We start from the raw sequence: 14,518 nt of genomic DNA on the forward strand, positions 1-14,518 counted from the left end.
ATTTGAATACGTGCTTTGGCCACACACACTGGCAGTATTTTTATTTTAATTTTTTTTTTAGGGCAACTGATTCACCAGGTTAACTACATTAAATTATTAGGAAATTACTGGCCCATCCTTTCCTGGGGATTAATGGTCTTTTGAAATATTTATATTGAAACTATAAATACTATTTCCAAGAAGTGAATGTTACTTATTGTGATTATTTCTTTATATTTTTGCTTTCCTTGTAACATTAATGTCCATAATAACATGATACAGTTTTTAATAAAATTGTAAGCAACTGTTAGATTTGGGTATAGCCCTTTGTTTTTCTTGGTAGAAACTCCTTTTTCTCAAAGTGGACAAGCACCGGCAGACATTTTAAAAGTGTGACTCCCTCTGTGAAATTGTTTTCACTCTTAAGTTGCGTTTCTGTTTTCTGCTATTGTAAAGTGCAGTTCTTTGCATGTTCAAATTTGCCATGACGTGGTCAAGTGCTGTTTCCTTCCTGTTGCTTGTGGGCCTGTGCTAGAGATAAGGATACATTTCAGTGCATTAAAAAACAGAAGCCACAGAGGATAGGCTTCAGCATGGTAATAGAGTCTGCTGTTTATAAGAGCCTTTGTAGAGAACAGAAAGAATAGAATTTGGTTTTCTCCTTGGTGTTTTTTTCTTTAAAAAAACACCCTGTTAAAATAATACTTACTTAACCGTAAATGTATTAGACCATTTAACTGATATTAATTTTATTTAATGAATATTATCTGAATGTTTCTGTTAAAAATTCAATTATATACATCATGAAGTTATTCATGGAGTAACAGTTCCTTTGTAGGTAGTTTGCCTGGTTAGTGGAAAGAAGGATATTGTTTATATACTCTTTATTTAATGACAAATGTATAAATATTGCTAGATTTTTTTTCTTTTAATACTTTTACTGGAGTGTAACTGGGCTTGAGGTGGGAGGAAAGATTTTCACAAATGAAAGACACTGATACCTTAGAAATGCAATTGTCAAAATATATATCTTATCAGAACACATGTTTATTATTCATTCTAATTTTCTTTTAAACTAACAATAAAAAAAATACTTTGGACACTGTGTCTTCATCATTGGTTGTATATTTGAAGTGCTTGTAATTGCTTTTTCATAACTAATTAACTTTTCTTTTTCAGGCCAAGACATTCCAGAGAAGGAAAACTACTTCAGTTTAAATAGATTGTCAGTGAAGCAACAAAACCTGAAGCATCTTCCTTAAAGAAACCCTGGGTATACAGTAATTTCATGGACTTGGCTGTGGGTTTTTTAACCCAGATTAGTCACTGAACTCTACCACCTGATATTTGAACCTGTTTGGAATTTTTCTTATGTGGATCTGAGGGGAATGCTTTATTATGGCTGCTGTTGTCCAACAGAACGACCTGGTATTTGAATTTGCTAGTAACGTCATGGAGGATGAACAACAGGTACGAGAACCAAAGATTGTTAGATTAAAATTCATTTGTTTTCATGATTTCTCCACTTGTATCTGAGTACTATTTACTTCAGAAGAGAATCAAAACGCTTTTATTAAAGTAAAACTTTCTATATTCATTTCTGAATTAAAAATTGAGGGTAAAGTGCTCTTGTGTTTTAAGTGCCACCAGTTAAATAATGGATTATGCACATTTTCTTCAGCTTTGATGTGCTGACAAGGAAGTAATGCTTTTGGGGTTCAGATTGTTTTCTTGTAAAGTGAAACCAAATAGCAAATGCCTTAAGTAATTATTTCAAAATAATTTTGGAAGTATAAGTAGTGGATTCCCATTAACAGAGCACATAATGGTGTTTAGTAGTCTAGTATTGGTGATTGTAAGACGTGTGTGCAGTTTTACAGAGTTCGGTTTTAATACGTGAGGTTAATTAGCATTTTTAATTGCGGGCAGTCCTGTAGTCATCATTTCAGTCTAAAGCATGTGACTGTGAGGAAGTTACTCAGCTTCTCTAGATTTAGATTTCATCATCTGCAGAGTGAGGGGATTAGATGAAATGATTTCCAGATTGGCTCTTTCCATTGAATTTATACAAGATGTACAAATTACTCATTCAGGCATATACTATAAAAAGAGAAAAAGTAAAAAGAAACAAGGAATATTGGTAAAAGATCTGAGTTTAGAGGGGAAAAACTTTACTTAATTTTAATTTTTTTCTTTGTTTTCTTTCTTTTTTTTTTTTTAATTTTATTATTTTTGTGTGTGTACCATCAAATCAGATCTGACTGGTACAGGAGGAGATTGTTCCTCCTTCTCCAGCAGAGCATCTGGTGGATTCGAACTGTGCACCTCTTGGATTGCAGTGCAGCTTCTTGCCACTAGGCCACCAGAGCTCGCCTATTTACTTAATTTTAAGCAGGGTATATGTATTGTGTAAAATGTTTTATAAGAGAAATTGTTTTAAGTGTTGGAGGGCTTCATTTACTGGGAAAAGTATTTTGTAGATGAGTAGGTATAAAGTATTTTTAATACGGTTGCTGTGAATACTGAAATAAGGTTAATCTCATATAATAAATTTGATTGAGTTAACCATTATGTATATCATTCATTTTTACTAAAACATAGTTACAACAAATAATAAAACTTGATTTCTATTGATAGAGCATTATAATTTTTTAGCTGTTTATTTGCCATTAATATTAAAATGCAGAATTAAAAGTACATAAATAAACCTACAATAGATGAAAATTTGGATGAAAGCCCTTTAAAATCAGCATGTGCTTTGGCCCATGGTGGGGGGGGGGGCATGGAAAGAAGGCTGCTTAATTTCCTTGATAAACGTATTGATCGTTATCTGTATTTTGCCTAGAAAGATGGAGAAGCTATTTTAGAAAGAAAGAGTATTTTGAGTTTGTTCTATCAGGGAATGTTTATTTGTATGTTATGGTTTAAAAACGGTATGTTTACTATTCAGCCCTCTTAAAGATTCTGGTGAAGGATCCTGTGGATCCCAGGTTTAGTATGGTGAGGACTGATCACAGAATGCGGTAACTGAGCCAGAGCCCTTAAGCTACTCTCTAGTATACTGTGGTGTGGTAACTGTGTACTGTTGTCTCCATAGTAATACATTTTACGTTATGGTTCAGTATGCGTTGTTTGAAGCAGGAATGGCATTCACTTCCTAAACAACATGCCTCTGGAAACTCTATGAACTTTGATAAATGACAAGTTATAGAAAGGCTTCAGGCCTTTTGTTCAGAGGGTCGCTGTTAGCTTTGTTCGATGGCTTGTCAGGTTCTGTCAAATTATCTCTAGCTTGTAGCAACCCAGTGAACACTAGATTGGAAACTTGCCTTGTCTTTGTGCCATTGTTACCATCTCAGTGATGGGCTTGTCTCTGTGTCAGTCCATCTCATTGAGAATCTTCTTGTCTTTTGCAGATTTGTGTACACTTCTGACTAATACACATTTGTCTAAATAACCTTTTAAAAATAGGGAGTGAGGCATTAAAAAAAACCCCACAAACTTACCTCTTGCCTTTACTGTGTCTAATTGTACCTTAGCTTAGTAGTCCTTGTTGTTGTTGTTGTTATGTGTTGTCGAGTCGCTTGCGACTATAGTGACCCTATGCACAGCAGCCCTCAACTCTGTTCTGTCCTGTACCAATCTCATTGTCTCCGACACAGTCATCCCGATTACCCAGTCACTCAATCAATCCATCTCCTAGAGGACCTTCCCCTCCTGCACCTGCCCTCCACTCTCCCAAGCATGATGTCCTTCTCCAAGGACCGGTTAGATAAAGAAATTATGTTCTTAAGAACATAAAGTTGAGTGTGTATGTGTCAGTGTTCTTAGTTACTTTTTTTATCTAGTAAAATGAATATTAGTTTTGTGCAGGCCTGTTGTAAGGATTTACAAATACTTACCATGTTGTTTTTGTTATGTGCCCTTAAGTTGCCTATGACCCATAGCGACCCTACATACAGCAGCTCTGAACACTGCGCTGAGCTTTTCTCACTGATTCTGATACACCAGCTTCCATTGCCCCAGTTACTATATCTGTCCATCTCATCTGGGATCTTCCTCTCCTGCGCTGTCCCTCCACCCTTCAAGCATGATGTCCTTCTCCAAGGACCAGTTCCCTCCTGGCCATATGCCATATCACCTAACAACTGTTAGGCCCATTTTACAGTACAAAATTTCACACGGTGATTAAATGATTTTGTTATTGAGCTAATAAATAGTGGAGCCAAAAATTGAACACAAGGAGTTGTACTTCCACTAACAATGTTAAACACTTTTGCAGTGATCCATGAGAATCTGAATGTATTAAATGTTTGAGGAGAGTTGGCCTGATTTGTGGTTGTTATGTACCTGAGTATGACTCATAACGACCCTATGGTCGTTTAGACAGATCTAAACTCTGACCTGTCCTGTGCCAGCTGTATCGTCTCCGATGTACTTGAGCCCATTGCTGCTGTGACTGCCAGTTCATCTTGTTGAGGGTCTTTCTGTCCTTCATTGACCCTCTACTCTTCCAAGCATGACTTTTCTTTCCATGGAATAGCCCCTGAGCACTCTGGCTGCACTTTCTCTAAGATGTATCTGTTTGTTCTTTTGTTAGTCCTCAGGGTATTCAGCACTTTTCTCCATTACCACAGCTCAAAGGTTTCAATTCTTCTGTCATCCTTATTCATTGGTTAGCTCTCAAATACATATCAAGTGACTGAAAAGACCATAGCCTGAATCAGGCACACTTTAATCTTTAAACTGATATCATTACTCCTCAGTACTTTGGAAAGGTCCCTGACAGTATGCATTCCTGTTGCAATATGCCTTCTTATTTCTTGCCTGCTGTTGTTAAGGTGGTTGATTGTGGATGCCAGTAAAAAAAATCATTGACAGTTTCATTCTTTTTTCCCTCTATTATGATGTTGCCTGTCAGCTTGGTGGTGAGGGGTTTTGTCCTCTTAATGTTGATATGTAATCCATACTGACAGTTGTAGTCTTTGATCTTATGCAGCAAGCTTTTTAAGTCCTCCTCACTTTCATCCAAAGTTGTGTATTTGCATAACACAGATTGTTGATGAGCCTTCTATCCTCATGCCACATTTTTAATAGAATCCAGCTTCTTTCCTTACCATACAGATTAAATAGGTATAGAGAAAGAATACATCTCTGATGCATTCCTTTCTTGATTTTAAACCACTGAAGTGTTCCCTTGCTCTGTTTGGACAACTTCATGGTCTAGGTATAGGTTTTGTAGCAGCATCATTAAATGTTCAGGAATTCCCACTCATCCCAGTGTTAACCATAGTTTATTATGATCCACACAGATGCCTTTGTATCATCAATAAAACACAAATAGGCATCCTAGTATTCTCTGCTTTCTGCTAAGATCCATGTGACATCAGTAATGATATTCCTACAGCCTCTTCTAAATCCAGCCTGATTTTGGGTGATTTTCAGCATTATTTTATTTGCATTTAATATTAATGATATTGTTCAATACTTTCTGCATTCTTTTGGACCAGATTCTTGGGAATTGAAACAAATATGTATCTCTTCCAGTCAGGTAACCAGCTATAGCTGTTTTCCAAATTTCTTGGCACAGAGTAGTGAGCATGTTTCTGTTAGTTGAAACCTGTCAATTGATACTGCGTTGATTGCTGGAGCCTTATTTTTTGCCAGTGTTTTCAATGCAGCTTGAACTCCTTTCTTCATTACCATTGGCTCTTGTGCATATAGTATCTCTGGAAATGTTTTGGTATCGACCAATTCTTTTTGGTACAAGGAATCTCTATAGTCCTTCCATCTTCTTTTGATGCTTTCTGGATTGTTCAGGATTTTCCTCAGAACATCTAGTACTACAACCTGAGGCTTGAACTTCCTTATCAGTTCTTTCATCCTGAAACGTGCTAAGTGACTTCCCTTATTATTTTCCAACTCCAGTTCCTTTTACATTCCATTCTGTTTCTCGACCTACTTTTTAAACTCTTCAGTTTGTATCTTTTACTTTCTATATCTCTTCCCTTTGTTTTGACTTCTATGCCCTAGTGCAATTTGGAGGGTCTCTTCTGGCATCTATTTTGGTCTTTTCTTTCTCGCTCTGCTTATAATGACCTTTTACTCATTCCATGGAGGATATGCTTGCTATCTTGTATCTTATCTGGTTTTCTTTCTTTAGTGTTCCATGCCTAAAACTTATTCTATTATGATTTTTAAATTCTAGTGGGATAGACTCAAGATCTTATTTTGGTTCTTGGGAACTTGTGTTAATTTTCAACTTCAATTTGAACTTGCACATGAGCGATTAATGGCTTGATTTAGAGTTCTACTCTGTGGCCATGAGTATAGTAAACAGTAGATTCATGTAGTGGTAGGTGGAGTGGTGTGGTCATGTTAGCATCATGTCTAACCTGTTGCCTTACTTTGTTTGCTTCTTGTGGTTGGTTTAATCGGGTTTTAGTTGGTTGGTTTAATTGGGTTTTAGTTGGTTGGTTTTTGTTAAAATTCTTTCATTGTGGTTTTGGTGTTAAACGTGTTTTTAGTGTGCAATATATGTTCCTCTTTGTTTCTACAAAGATTGTTACTATATTTTAACAATATGTCAGTGTTCACTTTAATTGTGTTCTGGTTTACATTTCCAGTGCTTTTGTGTCCGCACCATTATCTTCTCATCTCTGTTTTAGAATAAATGTAGACCTTTTGATTTCATAGAGATAAATTTGTGTTCTGGTTTACATTTCCAGTACTTTTGTGTCCTCACCATTATCTTCTCATCTCTGTTTTAGAATAAATGTAGACTTTTTGATTTCATAGAGATAACTTTTTAGTAGAATACTATTCTTAAAGATAGTCCACTTTGTTTTAAAGTTACATTGTTGGTCTACACCAAATCTAAAAGTCACCTAATAAAAATATATGTAAATAAAATATTCTAAGGTTTCTCTTATTTCCCTTTAGCTATTCTCTTCCCCAGAAGAAACTAGAATTTATTATTTGATGTGCAATTTTTTAGGTAAAAATCTAAACAAATGAACAGTATAGTTATATAGAAACCTATATAAAGAATTTGTTTTTCAGAAATAAATGAAATTGTATTAGGTTTTTTTTATGTTTATTTTTACTCAGTCATCATAAATGTGTCAGTCAGTGTTAGAGGGTTTGTGTTTTTTAGCTCTTCTTCATTTGTTTTTCTGTCTCATGATTGGACTGTTACTTATTTTAGCAAGTTCTGATCACCAATAGTTGTTATCAGTGTTTGCTTTATATACATTATTGCAGTTCCTTTTTTGTTTGAAAGGCTGTAAGTATATAGGGGTTAAGAGCTCCAGTACTGGAATCAGAATATTTGGGTTTTAAGCCTGGCTTTATTAATAACCACTGTGTGACTTAGGACAAATTACAAAGCCTCCCATGTGCCTTAGTTTCCTCTTCTGTAAAACAGAGATGATACCACAGTTAAGCTGTAGAGTTGTTGTAGGGATTAAATTAGTTGGTAGATATAAAGCATTTACACCTTGGTACATCACTAACATTCATTTAGGATTCTCATTTTGTACTGTATCTGTGCATGTTACATAGTGTATCTTTGTTTACTTGTGTGATTATTTTTGTAGTATTTCTTAAGGTAGATGTGCTGAGTTTACCAAAAAAGTAAAACATTCGTGGGTCATTTTTTTAAGACCATGCTAGTTTTTATCGCCATTAGTAGTATATTTCCTTAAACCATACAAGTTGTCTCCCTTTTAAGAGGCAGTTTTAACTTTCCATCTCCTTGGCTATTAGGGAAGTTACTTATCTTCTCAAGAATGTGCCATTAATAAAACTGAGTTCTTTGTTGTGTGTAAACATTTTCTTTGAATTACTAACATCCTTTTGCCCAGTAGGAATGCTTTATATATTATTGATATTAAGTCAGTATCATTGTCCCCTAGCTAATTATTGTGGAATTAATGGTTAAATATTTTTTGTGTGTGACACATAATTAAGGTATTCCAACTAGTACTATTCTTTTTTTTTTTTTTTAAAGTGAAAAAGACAGACTTATTTAAAAAGCTGTGTCCCACAGAAAGGAACAATCTGTCCTCCAGGGAAAAGAAGTCATAGAAGAGGCATCCTACTACTATCTTTTTAACAATATGATGATCTTGTGCCTTATGGAAATTTTAAATATTTATGTGATAAAAGTTATTGACATTTCTTTTTATGGCTTCAAGGTTTTGTGTTAGTCTTTTAAGATTATTAAATCTTTATCTTTTATTTTTATATATTTTAACTCATTATTCCATCTGGTATTTATTTTTTGTATGGTGTGAGGTACAGAGATATGACTCCCCTAACAGATGAGAGTTGAACTTTTATCATTTATTTCTTCTCCACTAAAGCTTCCACCTTTGTAATGTGCTAAATTACTAGCTTTGCAGATTTCAGTGTTGAGCGTAATCATCATGTCGTGTACCCTAGAGTTGGAACCCACCCATGGCTGACCCTCACCTTAAGTTTTCTGAGGCAGTTAATGACAAAGGAGGAGATTACCCATCTTTCTACCACAGAGCTGCTGGTGGCCTCAAACGCATGCCTTTGGGATTACGGTGCAGCTTCTTGCCAGGAGGCCACCAGAGCTCTCTTGAACATGATAGAATAATCTATTAATTAAAAAACTTTTATATTTTGCTTTTATTTAGTATTGCTGTTTAGATTTGCTATCTGATAAAATTATTCCCCCCTTTCCCATTTGGTGCAAGGTTCTAGTGATTTTTCAGAATTAACTTGTTGATCCATTTGATTTGATTGTTTAAAAAAAGTGTTTGGGTGAAATTACCAATAAAAAGGACCAGATTGGAATATATTTTGTGTTCAGTTAGTATCTGGTTTTCAGTATAGTCTAAAAGAACCAACACTATTAGTATCTGGTGGCCAACACTTAACTGCTTTGTCTTCTATCAGTTATTATTCTTTTGAAAAGTTGTTTGGAGTGCTTTGACTACAGATGATGGAGAGTATTGGAAAGGTTTCCAAATATTAACAAGGAGTCTGAACGTTTATTCCAAATTTGTAATAACTGCAACTGGGAACTGCATGTTAGGGTAGCAGCCCTGTCTCTGTTGATTGAATTGCAGTTTCTTCTTATTTGAAAAGGTGGCCCTAGTAAGGTTAAATGTTGGGCCGAGAGGTCAACAGTTTGAATCCACCAGCTCGTGTGCAGACAGGAGAACAGTGAGTCAGTCTGTTCTTGAGATCTGTAGCCTCATAAACCCAGTGTTAGATCACCGTGATGGCGGTGGAGTATGTGTTTGGTTTGTTTTGAAGATGTCTCAGTTTGACCGTACTTGACAGACATGTTTTTGCCTTGTCAATATATAAGAAGAGGAAAACAGAAGGCTTTGGATTTCAGTTTCTAAAAGAAAACTGGACTGTCTACGCAAACATTACAGACTTAAACTTAATGAAAAACAGCTGGTAGCCTAATCCTTTTTATAGTTTTGATATATCACGACCCTGTGTACTCTTCTAGCTGCGAACTTTAAAAGTAGAACTTCTGACGAATTAAAAAGTTATTTATACTCAACAGACTTAGAACACTAGGGAAAAACTTGATTCTGTGCTTGGAAAAGGGAACAAATGGAATTTTTATAGAATCTCATCAAAATTTGAAAATGTAGGCTTGGGACTTTTCTCCCTATGGGGAAAATTAGCACGCTCTGTTTATTCCTAGAAGTTAAAAGATAACAATCTCTTGCTGTCTTTTTTAACAAGGCAGCCAGCTATTGTGCTGAAGTATTTGGAAATCAACACTCAGTGTTAGCAGAAGTGAGCACAAAGTGCTGTGGGGAAGAGAAGGAACAGTTGTCAACACTGCAACTCTGAGTGGGACTCTGAACACTAACTACCAGATCTTGAGGGAAGATGTAGTTTGTTTGAAGATGAAGAAGGAAAGGTGTTCCAGAGCAGAGGACAGTACCAGCACTTTTGAATGGGTTTCTTCGGTCAGCATAATCAGTCCAGGTACCTTAACCCTCAGTTAGGAGCGGTTCTCATCTGTGACTGTCTCAGGTTTTCCTTTTTCATATTACTCCTTCACACCAGCCTGCTTCATAATTTTCCCAAATGCTGCCCTGCTTTGCCCACTGGTGGCTCAACACTGGCTTCCCACATTCATACTCGTTAATCTGTTTAAGTTGTAATCTTTGAGATCTTAGAACAAAACTAACTTGTCCGAGGAATTCATCCTAAAAAATCATCTGCTCAGGAATTTGAGGTTTTATCTTGTTATCTGAACAAGAGTTATTGTTATTCAGTTGCCATGTTACGTTTTCACATATACATCATTAAATTCCCCCAAAATAAGTGCTAACCAGTTTTAAGAAAGGGGTTACTCTTCCTTCCCCAGTCCTGTCTTAATATCTTAGGGCACCTAATATTATTGATTAAACATTTGTTGATTGAGGTCTTACAAAGGTTTTTCTTACTCTTTTTTTAATCACTCTGGTGAAATGATATGGAGAATATATGTGTTCAGGATGGCCCTTTACCACATCGGATTATCTTTGAATTTTGAGAGGATGCCTACATTATAGCTCTCTTAATTAAAATACACAATTTACTGGGACTTAATACACAGACAACATGGCATATTGTTATGCTTCTAAGACCTTCCATTTTTCAGCTAGAATAGTAAGATTAATAGTAAAATTCCATTTGCTCAGAGATTATGTATGCCTCATAAAGGGTAGGAAATTGAGTTGTTTTGTCTTGTGTCGTTCCTGGATGGTGTAAAGGGTTAACATGCCACGAACTGAAAGGCTGGGTATTGCGTTCACCCATAGGTACCTCAGAAGAAAGACCTGTTGATCTGCTTCTGAAGACTCAACCATTGAGAGCGCTCTGGAGCACAGTTTTGCTGTCACACTCATGATGTTGCCTTGAGTGGATGGCATCTGATTAGCATGCAGATTGTTCAGGGTTAGTGATTGGAGGGGACACTAAGATGATGACATGATGGTAACTACCTTGAACCTGGCTATTGGATCTTCTGTTAGATAAATACAGCACCAGGTTATCCAGGAAAGTTAGAATGGTATGGAGGTTGAAGTTAGGGCACTGGAAGGAAGGTTGCTTTGTCTCCCCCGTGGCCTTGTTGGGAAGGAAGTGGGGAGAACTAGGAAGCTCTTAGTTAGATAGACTCTTAGTTACCTTTAGAACAAGGCAGAATGAACCCCAGAAGACAGCGTGAAGTGGCCTTAGAGTAGTCTTAGCTAGATTAAGAATTGAGTCTCTAGGATTTAACAGTGGTGTTTAGATAACAGGTTCAAAGAGATTGTGGGTATAACAAATGGTAGATAGTACAAGGATGATTGTAAAGAGTAAGTGTTAAAACTATTGCCAGGCATGTTGCTGTTATGTGTCATCGAGTTTCCTGTGACTCATAGTGACTCTATATACAGCAGCTCTGAAACCTGCCTTGTCCAGAGTCAATCTCACTGACTCCTACACACATAACCCATTGCCCCAGTTACTATATCAGTTAATCTCATCTGGGGTCTTCCTCTCCTGTGCTGTCTCCCTCCACCCTTCTGAACATGATGTCCTTCTCCAAGGACCATTCCCTCCTGGCTTATGACCAAAGTATGTGAGACAGCTTCAGAATCCTAGCTTCAAAAGAGAAACTTGGTTTCACCCTCTCCAAGACAGACTTATTTGTTTCTTGGTAGTCCATGGTATGTTCAGAATTCTCCAGCAACACAGCTCAAAGGCACAAATTTCTCTTTTGTCATCTTGAGTCATTGTCCAGCTCTCTGATGCATAGCAAGTAATTGGGAAAACTATAGCTTGAATTTAGGCACACCTTACTCTCTAAACTGACATCATTGCATTTCAGTACTCTTAAAAGGGTCCCAAGAGCCTATTTTCCCAGTGCAATTAATCTTCTGACTGCTAGTGCCAACAGTGTTGATTGTGGAGCTGAACAAGCTGTAATTGTTAACAACCTCTTCTCTGTTTATCATGGTGCTTCCATTTGGCCCAGTGGTGAGACTCTTTGTTTGTTGATGTTGAACTTCGATCCATGTTGAACACTAGAGTCCATGACCTTCTGCAGCAAATCTTTCAGGTCCTTCTCCGTTTAAGCAAGCAGAGTTGTGTCATCTGTATAACATGGGTTGTTGAGGAGTCTTCCTCCAATCCTGATGCCACATTCCTCCTCAGAAAGCCCAGCCTTCTGAATTATCTGTTTTGCATATAGATTGGAAAGATATGGAGACAGGACACATCCCTGACACAGTCCTTTCTTGATTTTGAACCATGTAGTGATTCCTTGCTCTGTTCTGAGGACTGCTTTCTCTTCTGAGAATAGGTTTCAAATGAGCACAATCAAGTACTCTGAGATTCCCATTTTCCTAAAGTTTAGCCACAAGTTGTTGTGATCCACACAGTCAAACGCCTTTACATAGTCAATGAAACACAGATAGACATTCCTCTGGTACTCTTTGCTCTCTGCCAGGATCCATCTGACATTGGCTGTAATGTCTCCTATCTCTTCTAAACTCAGCTTGTATTTCTGGCAGTTCTCTGTTGATATATTGTTCCAGTCGTTTTTGTATAATCTTCAACAGGCTTTTGCTTGTGTGCGATAGCAATGATATCGTTCGATAATTTCTACATTCTGTCAGGTCACCTTTTTTTGGAATGGGAATAAATATGGATCTCTTCCAGTCAGTTTGCCAGGTAGTTGTCCTCCAGATTTCTTGGCACAACACGGTGAGAACATCCAGGACAGCATCTGTTTGTTGAAATATGTCAATTGGTATACCATCAATTCCTGGGGCATTATTTTTTTGCCAAGTCCTTTAGAGCAGACTACACTTCCTTCTTCATCTCCATTGCCTCTTGATCATATGTTGTTTTATGAAATTCTTGTGTGTCAGCCAATTCTTTTTGGTACAGTGACTGTATACTCCTTCTTTTAATGCTTCCTGGATCACTCAGTTTATATTGAAACGCACAGCTTGAATTTGTTCTTTAGTTCCTTCAGCTTAAGAACTGCCAAGAGATTTCAGCCCTTTGATTTACTGATTCCAGCTCCATAATGTAAAATAATATGTTGTTGTTGCTGTTGTTGATTGCCATTGAGTCGAGCACAACTCATAGCAAACCTATGAACAAAAGACCAGAAGCCTTTCTATAACTGTCTTTTCTCAAAGTTCATATAGTTTCCAGAAGCATATTGTTTAGGAAGTACTAGTAATAAGTAAACTTATTTATGTTGGAAGCAGGAGTGGCATCCACTTCCTAAACAACATGCTTCTGGAAACTAGGAACTTTGACAAATGCTGATAGTTATAGAAAGGCTTCAGGCCTTTTGTTCATAGGGTTGCTATGAGTCATGCTCAACTCAATGGCAATCAGCAACATTATTTATTTAGCCTAAATGAATAATGAGAGTTCCAGTGACTTAGATGGTGTTTGATTTATGAGTTTTAGTCCTCATTTTCACATATCTGTAGCAATTGGAAGGAAAAGGACTTTATTCCATTTCTCAATGAGGAGGTGTTATTTTAGAGGTTAATTTAAAGTTTTATGGTTCTGTATGACTTCTATGTTTTCTCCATTTCACTTTTTATTTCCTGGCCTAGGCAAAGAAATGAAAACCAACAAAAGCTGCTTACACACACATTTAGGACAAACTACAGAAAGAAAAACAATGAGTGAGAAGCTTAAGTAATTGACCTCTTCCCTTGCCACTCATTGCCCTAACACAGAGGCACAGTAAGAAATAATCTGATACTTAAAGGTTTATCAGAAAAGATGATGTTGTCAGAAGTGATTGATTATTGTATTGACTAGTGTGTTAAATTAAGATGTCAACATAATATTGAATCATAAGAATTGATATTCCTTCTAGCGTGATGAATGGATAAGTGAAGAAGGGTTACTGGTTTGTGGAGCAGGGAGGCCTGAGGACCCCTGATGTGCTGACTTAGCCCATACAGGGCTAAGACTGAGTGAAAGGATTGGCCAATCTGAAACAAAGGAAGGAGTGTGGACTCCTGAGTTTGTAGCTGGTGCCCATTTGGACCTACCCATTAATAGCTGGGCATGTGTACCATATGGTACACATTCAGATGTTCTATGTTTAAACTGTAATAGAAGATTCTTCAGAGAAAAAGGCATGCTTGTTTTCTTGGAATACTGGTTTGATAGGACTGAGAAAATTAGAAATTCATGATCTAAAATGGGGAGATTAAGAGTTAAAGAGTGAGGCAACTGGCTTCCATAGTTCTGTGAATATAGATGATGGTAAAAGGAATGTTGATCCTTCAGATAATGAGAGATAATGGCTAGAAAAGCCACGATGTCATCTGTGGTGTCAGAATCCTTGAAAATTGGCTTTTCTAAGGTGCGCCTGATACAGGTCATGGTATTTGCAATCGCTTGTTATGCATCAGAGAGTTGGACAGTGACTAGGGAGGACAGGAGAGTGGATGCTTTTGAGCTGTGGTGCTGGAGAAGGGTACTGAATGTACCATGGACTGCCAGGAAAACAAACAGATTCATCTTG

General features: G+C 36.9%; 1 protein-coding gene across 2 annotated transcripts in view; it reads left to right on the forward strand.

Annotated features, from left to right (window-relative positions):
* Positions 1-1,377: 1,377 nt before the first annotated feature.
* ELF1 (E74-like factor 1 (ets domain transcription factor)) overlaps positions 1,378-14,518 on the forward strand; it is an 86,384-nt gene continuing 73,243 nt past the window's right edge. For both annotated transcript variants that reach the window (XM_006884569.1, XM_006884570.1), the window contains exon 1: positions 1,378-1,449. In XM_006884569.1, the coding sequence (XP_006884631.1) occupies positions 1,378-1,449 (72 nt within the window). The remainder of the gene's footprint in view (positions 1,450-14,518) is intronic.

Source organism: Elephantulus edwardii, unplaced genomic scaffold (genome assembly GCF_000299155.1).
Source record: "Elephantulus edwardii isolate Elephantulus edwardi_28Jun2011 unplaced genomic scaffold, EleEdw1.0 scaffold00036, whole genome shotgun sequence".
NCBI classification, from domain to species: Eukaryota; Metazoa; Chordata; class Mammalia; order Macroscelidea; family Macroscelididae; genus Elephantulus; species Elephantulus edwardii.